Genomic DNA, 13,074 nt, shown 5'->3' on the forward strand with positions numbered 1-13,074 from the left:
AGGCCGCTTCCTCTCCCAGCTGCACTCTTCTCTCTGCTCAAAGGCTTCCACTGCCTCCAAGATTTCCAGACTAGCCCAGGAAGAGAACACCAGACCAGCTTCTTCCTCACATGGTAACCCAGCTTATGCAAGAGATGGTGTCAGAGAAATCTTGGCTGTGAAACTTTGATGAGTTACTGAATCCTCTCTGGGTCTCATTTCTCTGTAAAAAGTGATAATAATGATAATAATAACACCTTCCTTGTAAAGCTATTATGAGGATTAAATGAAGTTAGTGTAGGAAAATCTCTGAAGCTGGCATCATATAGTAAGTGGTCTTATACTCCTTACCTTCCTTCTGAAAATGGTCACATCTCTGCCATGAAGGAGTGAGAGCCGATTATCTCAGAGGGCACTTCCAGAGCATAAGAGTGATTTGGTACGTGTGTGGATGAATATCGTTTTAAGGTTGCTGAGACACTTGGTAGGACTCTGACACTGACATCCCTCTGAAGTGCACCATCCCCTTGGTCCCCACTGGCCTCAGGCCTTTCCAATGGTTAGATCTTTCGGAGGCAAGAAGTAGGTGTTTTTATTGCTATATCTGACGGCTGCAGACCTGGAAGTTCTCCTTCACAGAATCTTTGTGTGCCTCTGCTGTGAGGCCAAAGGTCCTTTCTGCAGCAGAGGCAGCCCAGCCCGTGACAACAAAGTCCTACTGTGACAGCCTGCCCCACCCCGTGCCTCAGCTGAAGCTCCTCCCACATCCTCTCAGCTGGCCCCTCACGGTGTCTGGACCAACAGAGGTCCTTCTTGGGACCTGGAGACAGAGGACCAGGATGCTGCCCTTCTACCTGAGGGAAGGGGGACTCACTCACCACCCACGGCTTGTCACAGAAGTTGTAAATGGACTCCAGGGAGTTGATGCTGGGGAGGCCTGCGTATTGCATGCCAATGACCAGGTGGCGGAAGTCCTCATTCTCTGCCATGCCAAATGCATGCTGCCGGATGAGCACAAAGTCTGGCCGGAAGGACCTGGAAAGAACGTAGAAGCAAGTCTGCCACCAACCAGCACCTCAGGTCACATATCCTCTTGTTTCCCATCTCCAAAGCCCAAGACAGGGAAGGGGTTACCTGAGCCAAGACCCTCATTTTGTCATGACTGTTCTCTCATGGACTAGGAAATTCAGTATTATGTAGACACTTCTCAAAGGAGATTTGAATAGATTTCTGAAATTATTTTCCTCTGGAAAAGACTCTGATGCTGTGAAAGATTGAGGGTGGGAGGAGGAGAGGGTGACAGAGGATGAAATGGCTGGATGCCATCACTGACTCAAAGGACATGAGTTTGAGCAAACACAGGGAAATGGTGAAGGACAGGTGAGCCTGGCGTGCTGCAGTCCATGGGGTCACAAAGAGTCAGACACGACTTAGCGACTGAACAATTCCTCTGGGTTAAGCACTGTCTTTTTCTAAGATGCAGAAACCCTTGGGGAGGGGGGAAGAAACACTTTTAGACTGCCACACCTTAAGTCAACAAGAATTTTCCATGTCCCTGTGGATGAGAGTGGAAGCTCCTGTGACTCTGGAGTTGGCACCCCGAGGGGGTCCCAGGAGACTCTGAAGACACCACACTTGGCTGATTTCACTGCCCTGCCCCAAAGATCCCTGACCTTAGTGTCCTGCTCTGACTCCTCAAGCTGCTCCTAAAAGATGCCATGCCCCCAGCAGCTCCCCAGGTGAGCCAGGGTCCAGGCTGGCTGAGAACAGATGCCAGACACCCCAGTGTTATTCCTCCAAAGCAGATTTAGGGAGGGGCATGAATGTTTTCACAGAGCTGAGGTTGAGCAACTGGCTACAGGAAGCTGAGAGTACAGTGTGTTCCCGGGCACAGGAAGGCTCCTTGTGCTTCACCTCCAGACAGCAGAGCTCCACAGGATCAGGGCCCCGACTCCTGAGGAACCTACCTTCCCAGGCAGTCGGTTTTACGGCAGCAACTCCTCTCAAGACTCCAGGCCTTGGCCATGTCACACATGTGCAGGGACCTGGTTCTCTGCCTACCACCCAATTCCCGCCTACAGCTCCAGCCCCACCTGGGCTCAGAAATCAGTCTTTCAAAGTAGGGGTGGGAGGACCCCTCCTCAGTCACTCAAGAGGGTGAGCATCAAGTCAGATGGCATGTGCGCCAACTTCCTTGCTCCCGAGTTCTGGAAAACTGGCTCCGTCTATATTCCTGAGACCAAACCTTATATCCCGGTTACTGAAACTGAGCTCCAGGCTTTCAGTCAGCCCCGGTTCCCCACACTGGTGATGGGAAAGGCCTGCCTTGTTTTTGCCAGATCCCTCCCAGAACGCTGATATGGGCCCTCTGTTGCCAACCATTTGTGTCACGGATCCCCATGACCTACTCCACTTGCAGCGGGGGGAGCCCACCATTGTCTCTAGAAGGAGCTTCCTGAGTGCTCCCTGGCCATGGGTGGGCAGCTCTTTTCTGTCCTCCTCAGTCTCCAGGATGGATGAGCTCACACTCCCTGGCGTTTGGCTCCAGACACCTGAGTTCTGCCTTCCCTGTCACAGACCAGGTCCTGTTGGACGCTGGTGGCTTCGGGGTCAGGGCAGTGCAGGTTGAAAAAGGGAAAAGGGTGAAGTGAAGGCTCTTCCTGGAGCAAGACCTTAATGCCTGGAACCCTGAAGCCACGTTGAGTCTTGGGAAAGAATAACAATGTGGAAACCATGCTCCCTCATCTGGAATCTTCATCATCACCTCCCACACAGAATTGTTGTATTACAATTGATGACGTCTACATGTCACCTAGCACCCCACCTGCAGTGTAAGTGCTTTGTAATTGCCAATTTTCTTCCACTCACAGTCAATGTCCCTTCTGACCCAGGCTTTCCTATCAAGACTTAGGAGTTCCCAGAAATTTGGAGTATAGAAGAACACTGGGAAGGGCGTTAAGAAAATTCACATAGTACACAGGGCTCTGCTGCCCACTCACTGAGTGAATGGAAGCAAATCCATGTAAAATGGGAGGCTGGACCAGAGCAGAGGTTTTTAAACTCCCCCTGGCCCTTTTCTTTTAAAGCAATGGAATCGTGTTTTCCAGGGGAAATACATTGAGAGATAAAAGTCCAGAGCTGCACTGGCTGAAGTGGGGCTGGAATCCTGCAATACCTCTGACAGGAATCAGTGACTGCAAAGTGAGCTCTGCATCCACAGAGCTTCCTTTACCATGGAACTAAGACATCTCTAAGGGCCAGAGCCAGCTTTCTCTGCCTCCTTCCACCACCACCACACAGCACATGTCATCCAGGTCTGTACACTACACATGGCATGCCAGAGACGGTGGCAGTGACCCCAAGGACAGAAAGGACCTTACCGGACCACCTTTGTGCCATTCCGGAGCACCTGCATATCCACAGCGTAGGTACCATCTGCATGGGCCACCAGGTTGAGCTCTGAAAATTCCGCCTGGAAAATAACAGGAGGGGATTAAGAGTGTGGATTTCATTTGATGTGTTTCTTACTGTGATAGAACATAACTAAACAAAATTAGCAGTAGGGGAGTAAGCCCCACAGTCCTGACTCTGAGAGGCGGCCCCCAGAAAGCAGCAGCAGCAGTATCTTTTCCACCAAACACGTATTTACAGTTTGCAAAGCATTTTCCCAAACTGATCCCATCTACTCTCATAGCCACTCTATGAGGCAGGAGGGAGAGAAATAAGTCTCCTTATTTACCAAAGGAGCAGTTAAGTGACTTTTCTGGACAAACAAAGCTTACTGTTGGTGGAGACCGGAGCAAAACTCAGGGCTTCCGAACTCCCCACCCAGCATCTTTTGTGCTGCCTCTCTGCAGAGCAGGAATGCAAACTTAGGCAAACATGCCCTTTCTCAGTCTCAACATAAAAGCACTAAGTTTTCATTTAGGAAATCGGGTTTTGGTGCTGCTCTGGCCCAGTGAAATGCATAAGATGTTCAGGCAAGTTACTTATTCTCTCTGGGAGGACAGTTTCTCCCATCGATAAGATGAAAATAATTTTTATCAACCTTGCCTAACAAGTTATTTTGAGAACTGAATGCAGCAAGGGATAGAAAGAGTAGATCTGTAAATCCCAGCACACGGTGTAAGGAATGATGAGTAGCCTCTATCGTTACACAGAAAATACATGCTCTGTGTAAACTGGACGTCCCCCCCACGCACACTCAAACGGACCTAATCTCTATTTATCATGAAGCAAAGGGTACGGGGAGATAAAAAATGAGCCTTTCGGGACTTCACTGCATTAAAACCAGGAGGTGTTCTTTGCCACGTTTTCTCTGAAGCGCAGCCTTGGGCACAGAGGAGGTCTCACTGGAGGCTGCACACCTGAGTGGCAGACATGTATCTGCCAAGCAAGGCCTTGCCACCACAGTGTGGGGGTGTGGCTGTGTCCTCGGAAGACATCCCTCTACAGTGTTCCTCAGCCAGAGGACCCTGCACCCCCAGAGGCCCTAAGAGCTACACTGCTTGTCTCCCTACAGACCCCAGAGCCATGAAGAGAAGTCGGGGGAGTTGAAAGATGCAGCCTTCAAGACCGGGTCTCACAGAGAGAGAAATCCTGGAAAGGGTAGGGGGAGGAGGTAGAGAGCCTAGAAGCTAGTGATGGATCCTGATCACTTGGCAGCACCAGATGGTTCACTCCAGAGTGTCAAGAGGGCCCCACGATGAAGCAGATGCAGTCCTGGGCTCCAGGGTGGTTACCTGTTCCACTTTGATATCATAATCTCCAAGGACTTTTTTGCCCCGAAAGCACTTGGCCCTGGAAAAAAAGGAAGAAAAAAAAAACCCAACACACCTATTAGTTTTGTACAGGTGTTTGTCATCAGAAATTCAGTCTCACAAAGATGAGGACGACCACGGCACACAGAGTCCCAGAATGAGAGTCAAGAGACCTGGGTCAGTGTTAGACCTTAGTCTGCTACCGGATCACCATGAGAGAGCCTCAGGCAAACCATGGCCTTTCCTCTGTAAAATAAACCAGAAGGCCTTTCACTCTCAGGCTTTGTGCTTTTATGAAAACAGTTGCTGTCATGTTTTGGCTACAAAAGAAGTCTAGAAGTAGGATTTCCCTGATGTGACTCCTGGTAAAAACTAGGTCAATTTATACCTCTCTGTAGTTTCCTTATCTTTCCCCATCCTGCGTTTCACTCTGGTTTCCTAGTTTGTTTCCACTTAGAATTTTAGTTTCTGAAGAAACTAAAACTATTTTACCCCTTCATATCCATACTTCCAGAAAGGATTTGAGGCAATTGATAATTTAAAAAGCAAATACAACCAGTGAAACAAGGATGAAAGGATAGTCAATGAATGAAGGAGAGTTCATTATACCAGAAAAATAGTGGGGGGGTGGGTGGCAGTGGGGGGAGAGGCTTAGGAAAACTACTATAATTGAACACAAAACCTCTCCTGTGTTTCTGAGCAGTCAAGGGAATGACTCAAGCCTAGATAAACCGTACTTATTATCTTCCCGTTTTGTCACAAGCCGGAGGAACCTCACAGCACAGCTGCTGGCAAGGGGACTGAGGTTGTGCTTGTATTTATAGCCAGTGCTACTTTGCCCTTCACCTACCCTTCCTCTCATGAGAGTTTCTTATCTGCCTTTTTAGGCTGCTTCTCCATCTGTCAAAAGGACCTTTCCACACCGTACCTATGTTGGCCTTGCTTTCCCAGTGCTTGAAATTTCAAATCAGCATGTCTCACTGGAGGTTTTCTGAAGTCCCTCTCCAAAACAAAGGGATAAACTAACATTTACTGGGAATCATATTCTAGGAATTATATGTTAGTTGCTTTCAAGAACATCTCATTTAACTCTCATAACTACTTATGAGATGGGAAGAAGGGCATTCATTTATGAGATGAGGAAACCGAGACTCAGAGGAAAAACTGGCATATTCAAGGTCATACAGCAAGTGAGTGCCAGAAGCAATAATCACGCGCTAGTCTGAGCCCAGAGTTGTCGGCTCTGCACAGCACCGTCTCCCTCTGTTCTTTCATTCTTGCCGTCTTCATTCCCACCATTACGAAAACTGACTTGACGTGTATGCTGTGTCACAAGTTTCTTGTCCCATTTTCCTTTGTCCACTGAGAAAGCTCTTGAAGTTGTGAGCGCTAGTTCCATTTCAAATACTTCCCGCCCTAGTTCCTGTGGACTGTCCAGGATGGAGCCTGGCTCCATCTGGTCCTGGAACAGTCTGTTCCAGGAAGTTGTCCTTTGTCCTGTCCAAGTCCCTGGTCACCCTCAAATTGCTCCTCAGAGGCACCCAGCCATCCTAGAGCTGGATCACTGAAGTTCATCTCCCTACCTCTGCCCCAGTTCCATACTGTGCTTCATCAGCTTGCTTCCAGAGTCCTGTTCAGCATTCACAGCTCAGCAAGCCCCTCAGGCAAAGGGCATGTAGCACATCCAGTCCCTTTCATGGTCCCATCTTATTTGTGGGTTTAAGTAATAGTCTACGCACTGCACAATCACCGCCCTGGGGATCTTGTGGACTCCGTAGGTCTTTGTCCATGACTCTAAACAGAAGGAACTGGAATAAAAATGATCCCATGAGGTTCCTCGCTTGTGTTGGTGAGCTGTGTTTACCTTGCTACGAGCAATGCTTTCCCGATGCTTCCTCCCAGCTTCCTGTCTCTAAACACTTGCCACCCCAGTCTTAACCAGTGGTGGAAGAATGGTCTCAGAACTGCTCGTCTCAGTTGGTCATTTCAGTTTAATAGTAAAAGACTGGTTAATGATAACAATGCATCGTAAACCCTTCAGCAGGAGAGGAGAATAAACGTTTTGTGGACCATTTGTGTGTGGCAGTTTTAAGTTAATAGTTTTTTAAAAATCAATACTTTTTAATGGAAACAACTTGAAAAAAATCTGTCACAAAATTTGAGATCCAATTAAAAAAAAAGTTTAATGAGAAAAGAGGTCTCCTTTTGTAAGGTATGTCCCAAAGGCATAGACAATAACCTCTCATTTGGTATGACGTCTTGCATTTTCAAAGCACATCTCTTGCCTTATTTGTTCCTTACAACTCTGCAAAGTGGCCAGGATAGACTGTGGTGTCCATTTGATTAACGGGGAAAGAAAGTCAGAGCAGCTAAATAATATGCTCAAAATCACAGAGAAGTTCACAGGAGTTAAGCCTAACACTAGGAATTTATATCTAGGTACTTAGATGCTGCCAAGTTTTTTAATTCACTCATTTATTTTGTGGGTTTTGAACACTGATACTGAAGTATAATTATAGATTCTGGCTGTGTTTATCTGCCACTTCCTGCACCTGCCCGTTGACCAAGTTGGCTAATGACTCTGTTTTCATGCCTTCTCCCCACCCCCACCTCTCCAATTATCTTAATGTCTTTTCCTGAAGGTAATTTGCCCTGTTGGAAATCTCGGTTTGTGTTTCCTGGCTCCAGGTCACTGACCTCTCTTGGCTGTGCCACGTCCTATAGAACAGAGGCCAAGGCAGGCAATGGAGCAGGCATTGGTGGCAGCCAAGGTGACAGGCAACAGAGCCTTCTCGAGAATGAGCACATTCTCCCAGGTGTCTTCATGGAAAGTTTTTTGTAATTTACAAACAAGTGACAGAATTACTTCCTGATCCTAAGACAGCACTGTTAGGAAGCAGTGTGCTAGGATCCAGAGGGGTTCTGGATCACAGGGCCTAGCTGTACACTTTTTTGGTTCTGTGACTTCTGGCAAGTGGCTTAATGAGAAAAAAAAAAGTATGTCAGATGGCTAAACCAAAAACTCTATTTTCAAAAGAACTTAAAAGTATAAGATGAAAAACACATTTTTCCCCTCCCATTTCTCTTATCATGCATACCCCTCATTACCCGTTGCAAGTATTCCACTCATTATCCTTCCAGTGTGTGGAAAATGCGTGCATATATGTGCCTTCATGTATGCTTCGAACATACACATGGCATCATGATATATACATTCTTCTTTCTTGCCCCATAATTTTTTTATTGCACTTAAAAATATATCAGTCCTTATGGTAGCTGCTGCTAAGTCACTTCAGTCGTGTCTGACTCTGTGCGACCCCATAGACGGCAGCCCATCAGGCTCCCCCCGTCCCTGGGATTCTCCAGGCAAGAACACTGGAGTGGGTTGCCATTTCCTTCTCCAATGTGTGAAAGTGAAGTTGCTCAGTCATGTCTGACTTGTAGCGACCCCAGGGACTGCAGCCTACCAGGCTCCTCCGTCCATGGGATTTTCTAGGCAAGAGTACTGGAGTGGCTTGCCATTGCCTTCTCCGCCTTACGGTAGCATATATATTTTAAAACATTAATTTTTTTAATCCATGAATGTGGGATATCTTTTCATTTACTAGCTTATAATAACTTTGTATAGAGTATAATCGAAAAAAATACTGAATTAATATGTTGTATGCATGAAACTAATATTGTAAGTCAGTTCTACTTCAACTAAAAAAAAAAAAACATACCTTAGTGATATGCTTTCAGCACATATTGATAAGACTTCCTTCTTTGTAATAGTTGCATGAAATTCCATTTCCAGTGTTTGGACTGTTTTTGCTATTACAAACAGAGCTACAATGGCTTACAATTAAAAATACACTCATAAGATTATTTTTTCCAGCTTTACTAAGGAATAATTGACAAATAAAATTGTAATATTTTCAGTGTCCACCGTGATGACCTGATATATGTATACTTTGTGAAATGGGATAACCACAATCGGGTTAACTACCACACCCATCACCTCACATTATTACCTTGTGTGTGTGTGTGTGTGTGTGTGTGTGTGTGTGTCCATGCGCATGCACTGAGAACACTTCAGATCTACTCTCTTAGCAAATTTCAAGTATATGATACATTATTGTTAACTGCAGTCGCCCCATTGTACATTAGAAGGATAATTTATTGCAGAAGTGCTGGTGCAAGGGATAGACAGAATTTTTACTGATGTCAGCACACTGCCTCCCACCCAAGAAAAAGATTATACCACTCTCCACAGTGCTTGAACATCTGGGGAAGTTACTTCACCTCCCTTAATTACTCCCCTCAGTCCCTTGCTTAAGTTGGGCACAGACAAGGGTCTCAGTAAGGACTTTCTGACTGCCAGTCTTGTCAGATCAATCCAATTCACTCCCGTGTCCTCAATCTAAACAGAAACCAAGATGTACATCCTTGAAGCACAGACTAAAAATATCTATGGTGCCTGGGTTGTCAATTTCCCCCTATTGTCACATTTTCTTAACAAGCCTACCAGCTGAGGATCTATGTGAGTTTAATGGCCTGCAGCTTCCTTGAGGAACGAGGCAGTGAACCATCTTCCCTCACTGCTAAAATGCGTAGAGGCTTCTAGATTTAACTCTTCTTACTCAAGGCACAGAACACTCTCAGGAATTCCCATTCACCGGCCAACCAGGGCTCATGAGGCTGAGGAGACCTCATCAGAGATGATTCCGCTAAGGCCACCTCAAAACTTGGCCCAACCTTGGCAAGCCCAGCTTAAATACTCCCTCTCTGCACATGGGAAAATGGAGAAAGGTCTAGAAACAGGAGCTGAGTTCAGGCCTAGTTCTAGCACTTCTCAGCTGTGTGACTTCGGGCTAGTAACAGCCTCTCTGAGCCTCAGATTTGTCAAGTATAAAATAGGGCTAATAATGATTTTCATAATAATAGTAAACATTCACTATGTACTAACCACTATTTTAAGAAGCCCCAAATATTCTATGTATTTTACCTCATTTAATAATACCAGGCTGTTGTGAAGATTTAATGAAGCCAGATGAAAATAAATGACATGAAAGTGTTTTGGAAACTCTGAAATATTATGCAAATATAAAGTTGTTGTTGTTCAGTCGCTCTGTCACGTCTGACTCTTTGAGACCTCACGGACTGCAGCAAGTCAGGCTTCCCTGTCCTTTACTATGTCCTGGAGCTTGCTCAAACTCATGTCCATTGAGTCGGTGATGCCATCCAACCATCTCATCCTTTGTCGCCCCCTTCTCCTCCCGCCCTCAATCTTTCCCAACATCAGGGTCTTTTCCAATGAGTCATCTCTTCACATCAGTTGGCCGAAGTATTGGAGCTTCAGCTTCAGCATCAGTCCTTCCAGTGAATGTCTAGGGCTGATTTCTTTTAGGACTGATTTGCCTGGAGAGTCCCACGGACGGAGGAGCCTGGCAGACTGCCATCTATGGGGTCTCTAAGAGTCAGACACGACTGAGCGACTTCACTTTCACTTTCCACTTTCATGCATTGGAGAAGGAAATGGCAACCCACTCCAGTGTTCTTGCCTGGAGAATCCCAGGGACGGGGGAGCCTGGTGGGCTGCAGTCTATGGGGTCACACAGAGTCGGACACGACTGCAGCGACTTAGCAGCAGCAGCAGCATTGGCAAAATGCAACAAACGTTCACACACCAGGTATTACTGCCTCCTCACCACAGCCAACAGGAGTCTTGCTCTTCTGAACTTTCGTCTCATTCATCATCTTCTCACGATATTTGGCTCATGGCCTCATCATCTGATACTACCTTTCAGACTCAGTTATCTAATAACCTGTGATGTCACTCCCCAACCCCAGCCACAGACCACTAGATCATGGAGCAACACTTCAAAGCAAGGTACATGCATACAAGCCTGGATTTTTCACCATCTTGGATTTTAAATATTGATTATGTCCTTCTGTCGTATCATGTGCTCTGAATCAAGGCCTGTACAAATAGAATCGTCCTATTGTAGATTTCCAACTCTTCCCCTGAGCTGTCCTTATGCACAATCAGGGCTCCTTTCTTCACTGGAGATGTTAGGAGTGATGGTGTTGGCTGGAGAGATGGAGAAAGCCAGAACAGGCCGCTTCAGGACTGAGTGGGCTGTGTCTCTACAGGTCCAGCCGTTTTCTTCCCTCTTCTTCGCCACATGAAAATCTGTTCTCAGTTTCCATTCACACTGGAAATAAAGGACCTAAAAACAGCCTGGAGTGTAAATCCCCCCAGGGTGCCTAAAGTTCTTACAGGGATCAAAACTTCAAGCTAGAAGATGAGAGCACTAACGAAGTACCTAGGGGATTCCCAGGTGGGCTCAGTGGTAAAGAATCTGCCTGTCATTGCTGGGGACATGGGTTCGATCTCGGGGTCAGGAAGATCCCCTGGAGAAGGAAATGGCAACCCACTCCAGTATTCTTGCCTGGAGAATCCCTGGACAGAGGAGCCTGGTGCGCTATAGTCCATGGGCTCGCAAAAGAGCAGGACACGACTGAGTGACTAAAACTGTGTACCTAGTAGTGCCTGCCTAGCACTGATCTAGACATTCACCTCTAACAAGATGCTTTGTTTCTGGCTCTCACTGTCTCTAACTTGGGCCCTATTCTTTTGGCCAGGCATCTCAAGGCATCAAGAAGTTAGAAAATAAACTAGGAATAGTAGAGGAGGCCATCTCCCACCCTACACTCAAAGGGTGAATCAGGCCTGCCCGTCGTGCAGTGTCTGTGAGTGCCTGCCGCCACCCCCTGGCAGCAAGTGTACTGCAGACACGCCTCCCTCCCACTGCAGCCACCCACTGAGCCAACTCCACTGGCCCAGTGACAGCCCTTCGGGTGCTTATTGGCTGCCCTGACAAACCATGTCTGAAAATTCACCATTTCTTCTAAAAAGTGTGTGTCCACACACCCCAAGCTAGAGAGTTGGCTTTCTGCCATCTGTAGAAAGAAAGGATGTGATCTGTGAGTAAATTCAGCAACCATGTACTGAATACTGGCAGGTACTGGAAATGTAAAAATGCATCAGTAGTTGCCAAGTAGAGAAAGCACAGTCTAGAAAGAGACCAATATTCCTATGGGTAATCGCTAAGGACCCTTTCAACTTTTAAGATTTATAACTAATATTCACATCGCCATCTTTCAATCTTTTCCTTTAAAAATATTTAATGCATGCAACTAAAACAACAGCAACGAAAGCTTCACATAGCTCAGGAAGATGTACAGTGAAAAGTAAGTTTCCTCTATTTTCATGAAGCTTGCAGGTTAGCGGAGAACAGAAGCATGAATAAAAGATGATAATATTGGGTATAAGCAAGCGGTCACAGGGGTGCAGACACGGCGCTGTGGGAACCCGAAGGAGGGAGTTCTCTTTGCCTGGAGGAGCCTGGGAAGGCTCCAGGATGCAGCTGAGTTTTAAGGAATGAGGAGGAATTTGCCACACAAGGAGGAGAGAGCGCAGCGGTTGCCTGCGCACAGAGCTCTGCAGTGCCCAGCTGCCTGGGGGCAGGGCAGGCAGGCTGAGCAGCAAGAGTTGAGGCTCCTGAAAAAGGGAAAGCCATCAAAGGACTTTAGACTTCAGGCTGAGAAGTTAGGATGTAAGAGCTAGCCTCTAAAAGATCTTTTTAAAAATTTTTATTATGGAAAATTCTATCCTCAGTAACTAACATTTGGCCAGTTTTTTCATTTATCACCTTCACTGTTGTTGGGACTACTGTTTGAGTGTCCTTTGTTTGTTCTTAATATTTTGTCTGTGCAGTGCAGCAGGTGGGACCTTAGTTCCCAGACCAGCGATCGAACCCGCGCTCAGAGGGTGAATCAGGCCTGCCTGTCTTGCAGAGTCTGTGAGTGCGTGCCGCACTTGGTCAAGACTTGGTCAAGTTTGGAGTCTTGACCATTGGACCACCAGGGAACTCTGTTTGAGTGTTTTAAGACAAATCCCAAATATCATGTTATTTTTCTTCCAAAGTTTTAAGTAATATCTCTAACTGGTAATGGCTTAAAAACTTTTTTCCCCCTGTGACAAAATATATATATAACAAAATTTGCCATCTTAACCATTTTCAAGTGTACAATTAGTGGCATTGTGTGCATTCAGTGTTGTGCAACCAAAATCACTATTTCCAAAACGTTTTCATCATCCAAAATAGAAACTCTGCTGCCAATTAAGCAGTAACTGTCCATCCCTCACCCCTTCCCCACTCCTCAGTCTCTGGTCACACCTAATTTCCTTCTTTTTTTTTTTTTTTTTATAGATTTGCCTATCCTAGGGTAACAACTTTTAAAATAACAATCATTATTTAATAATTGATAACAATTTAAAGCATCTCTG

General features: G+C 46.2%; 1 protein-coding gene across 1 annotated transcript in view; it reads right to left on the bottom strand.

Annotated features, from left to right (window-relative positions):
• SYN2 (synapsin II) overlaps positions 1–13,074 on the bottom strand; it is a 163,715-nt gene that overhangs the window by 46,444 nt on the left and 104,197 nt on the right. The window contains exons 2-4 of the mRNA XM_055413563.2: positions 4,722–4,779; positions 3,360–3,451; positions 858–1,014 (exon numbers count right to left, since the gene is read on the bottom strand). Of these exons, the coding sequence (XP_055269538.2) occupies positions 858–1,014; positions 3,360–3,451; positions 4,722–4,779 (307 nt within the window). The remainder of the gene's footprint in view (positions 1–857; positions 1,015–3,359; positions 3,452–4,721; positions 4,780–13,074) is intronic.

This window comes from Moschus berezovskii, chromosome 24 (assembly GCF_049115385.1).
Source record: "Moschus berezovskii isolate FMDL1 chromosome 24, NW_MosBer_1.0, whole genome shotgun sequence".
NCBI classification, from domain to species: domain Eukaryota; kingdom Metazoa; phylum Chordata; class Mammalia; order Artiodactyla; family Moschidae; genus Moschus; species Moschus berezovskii.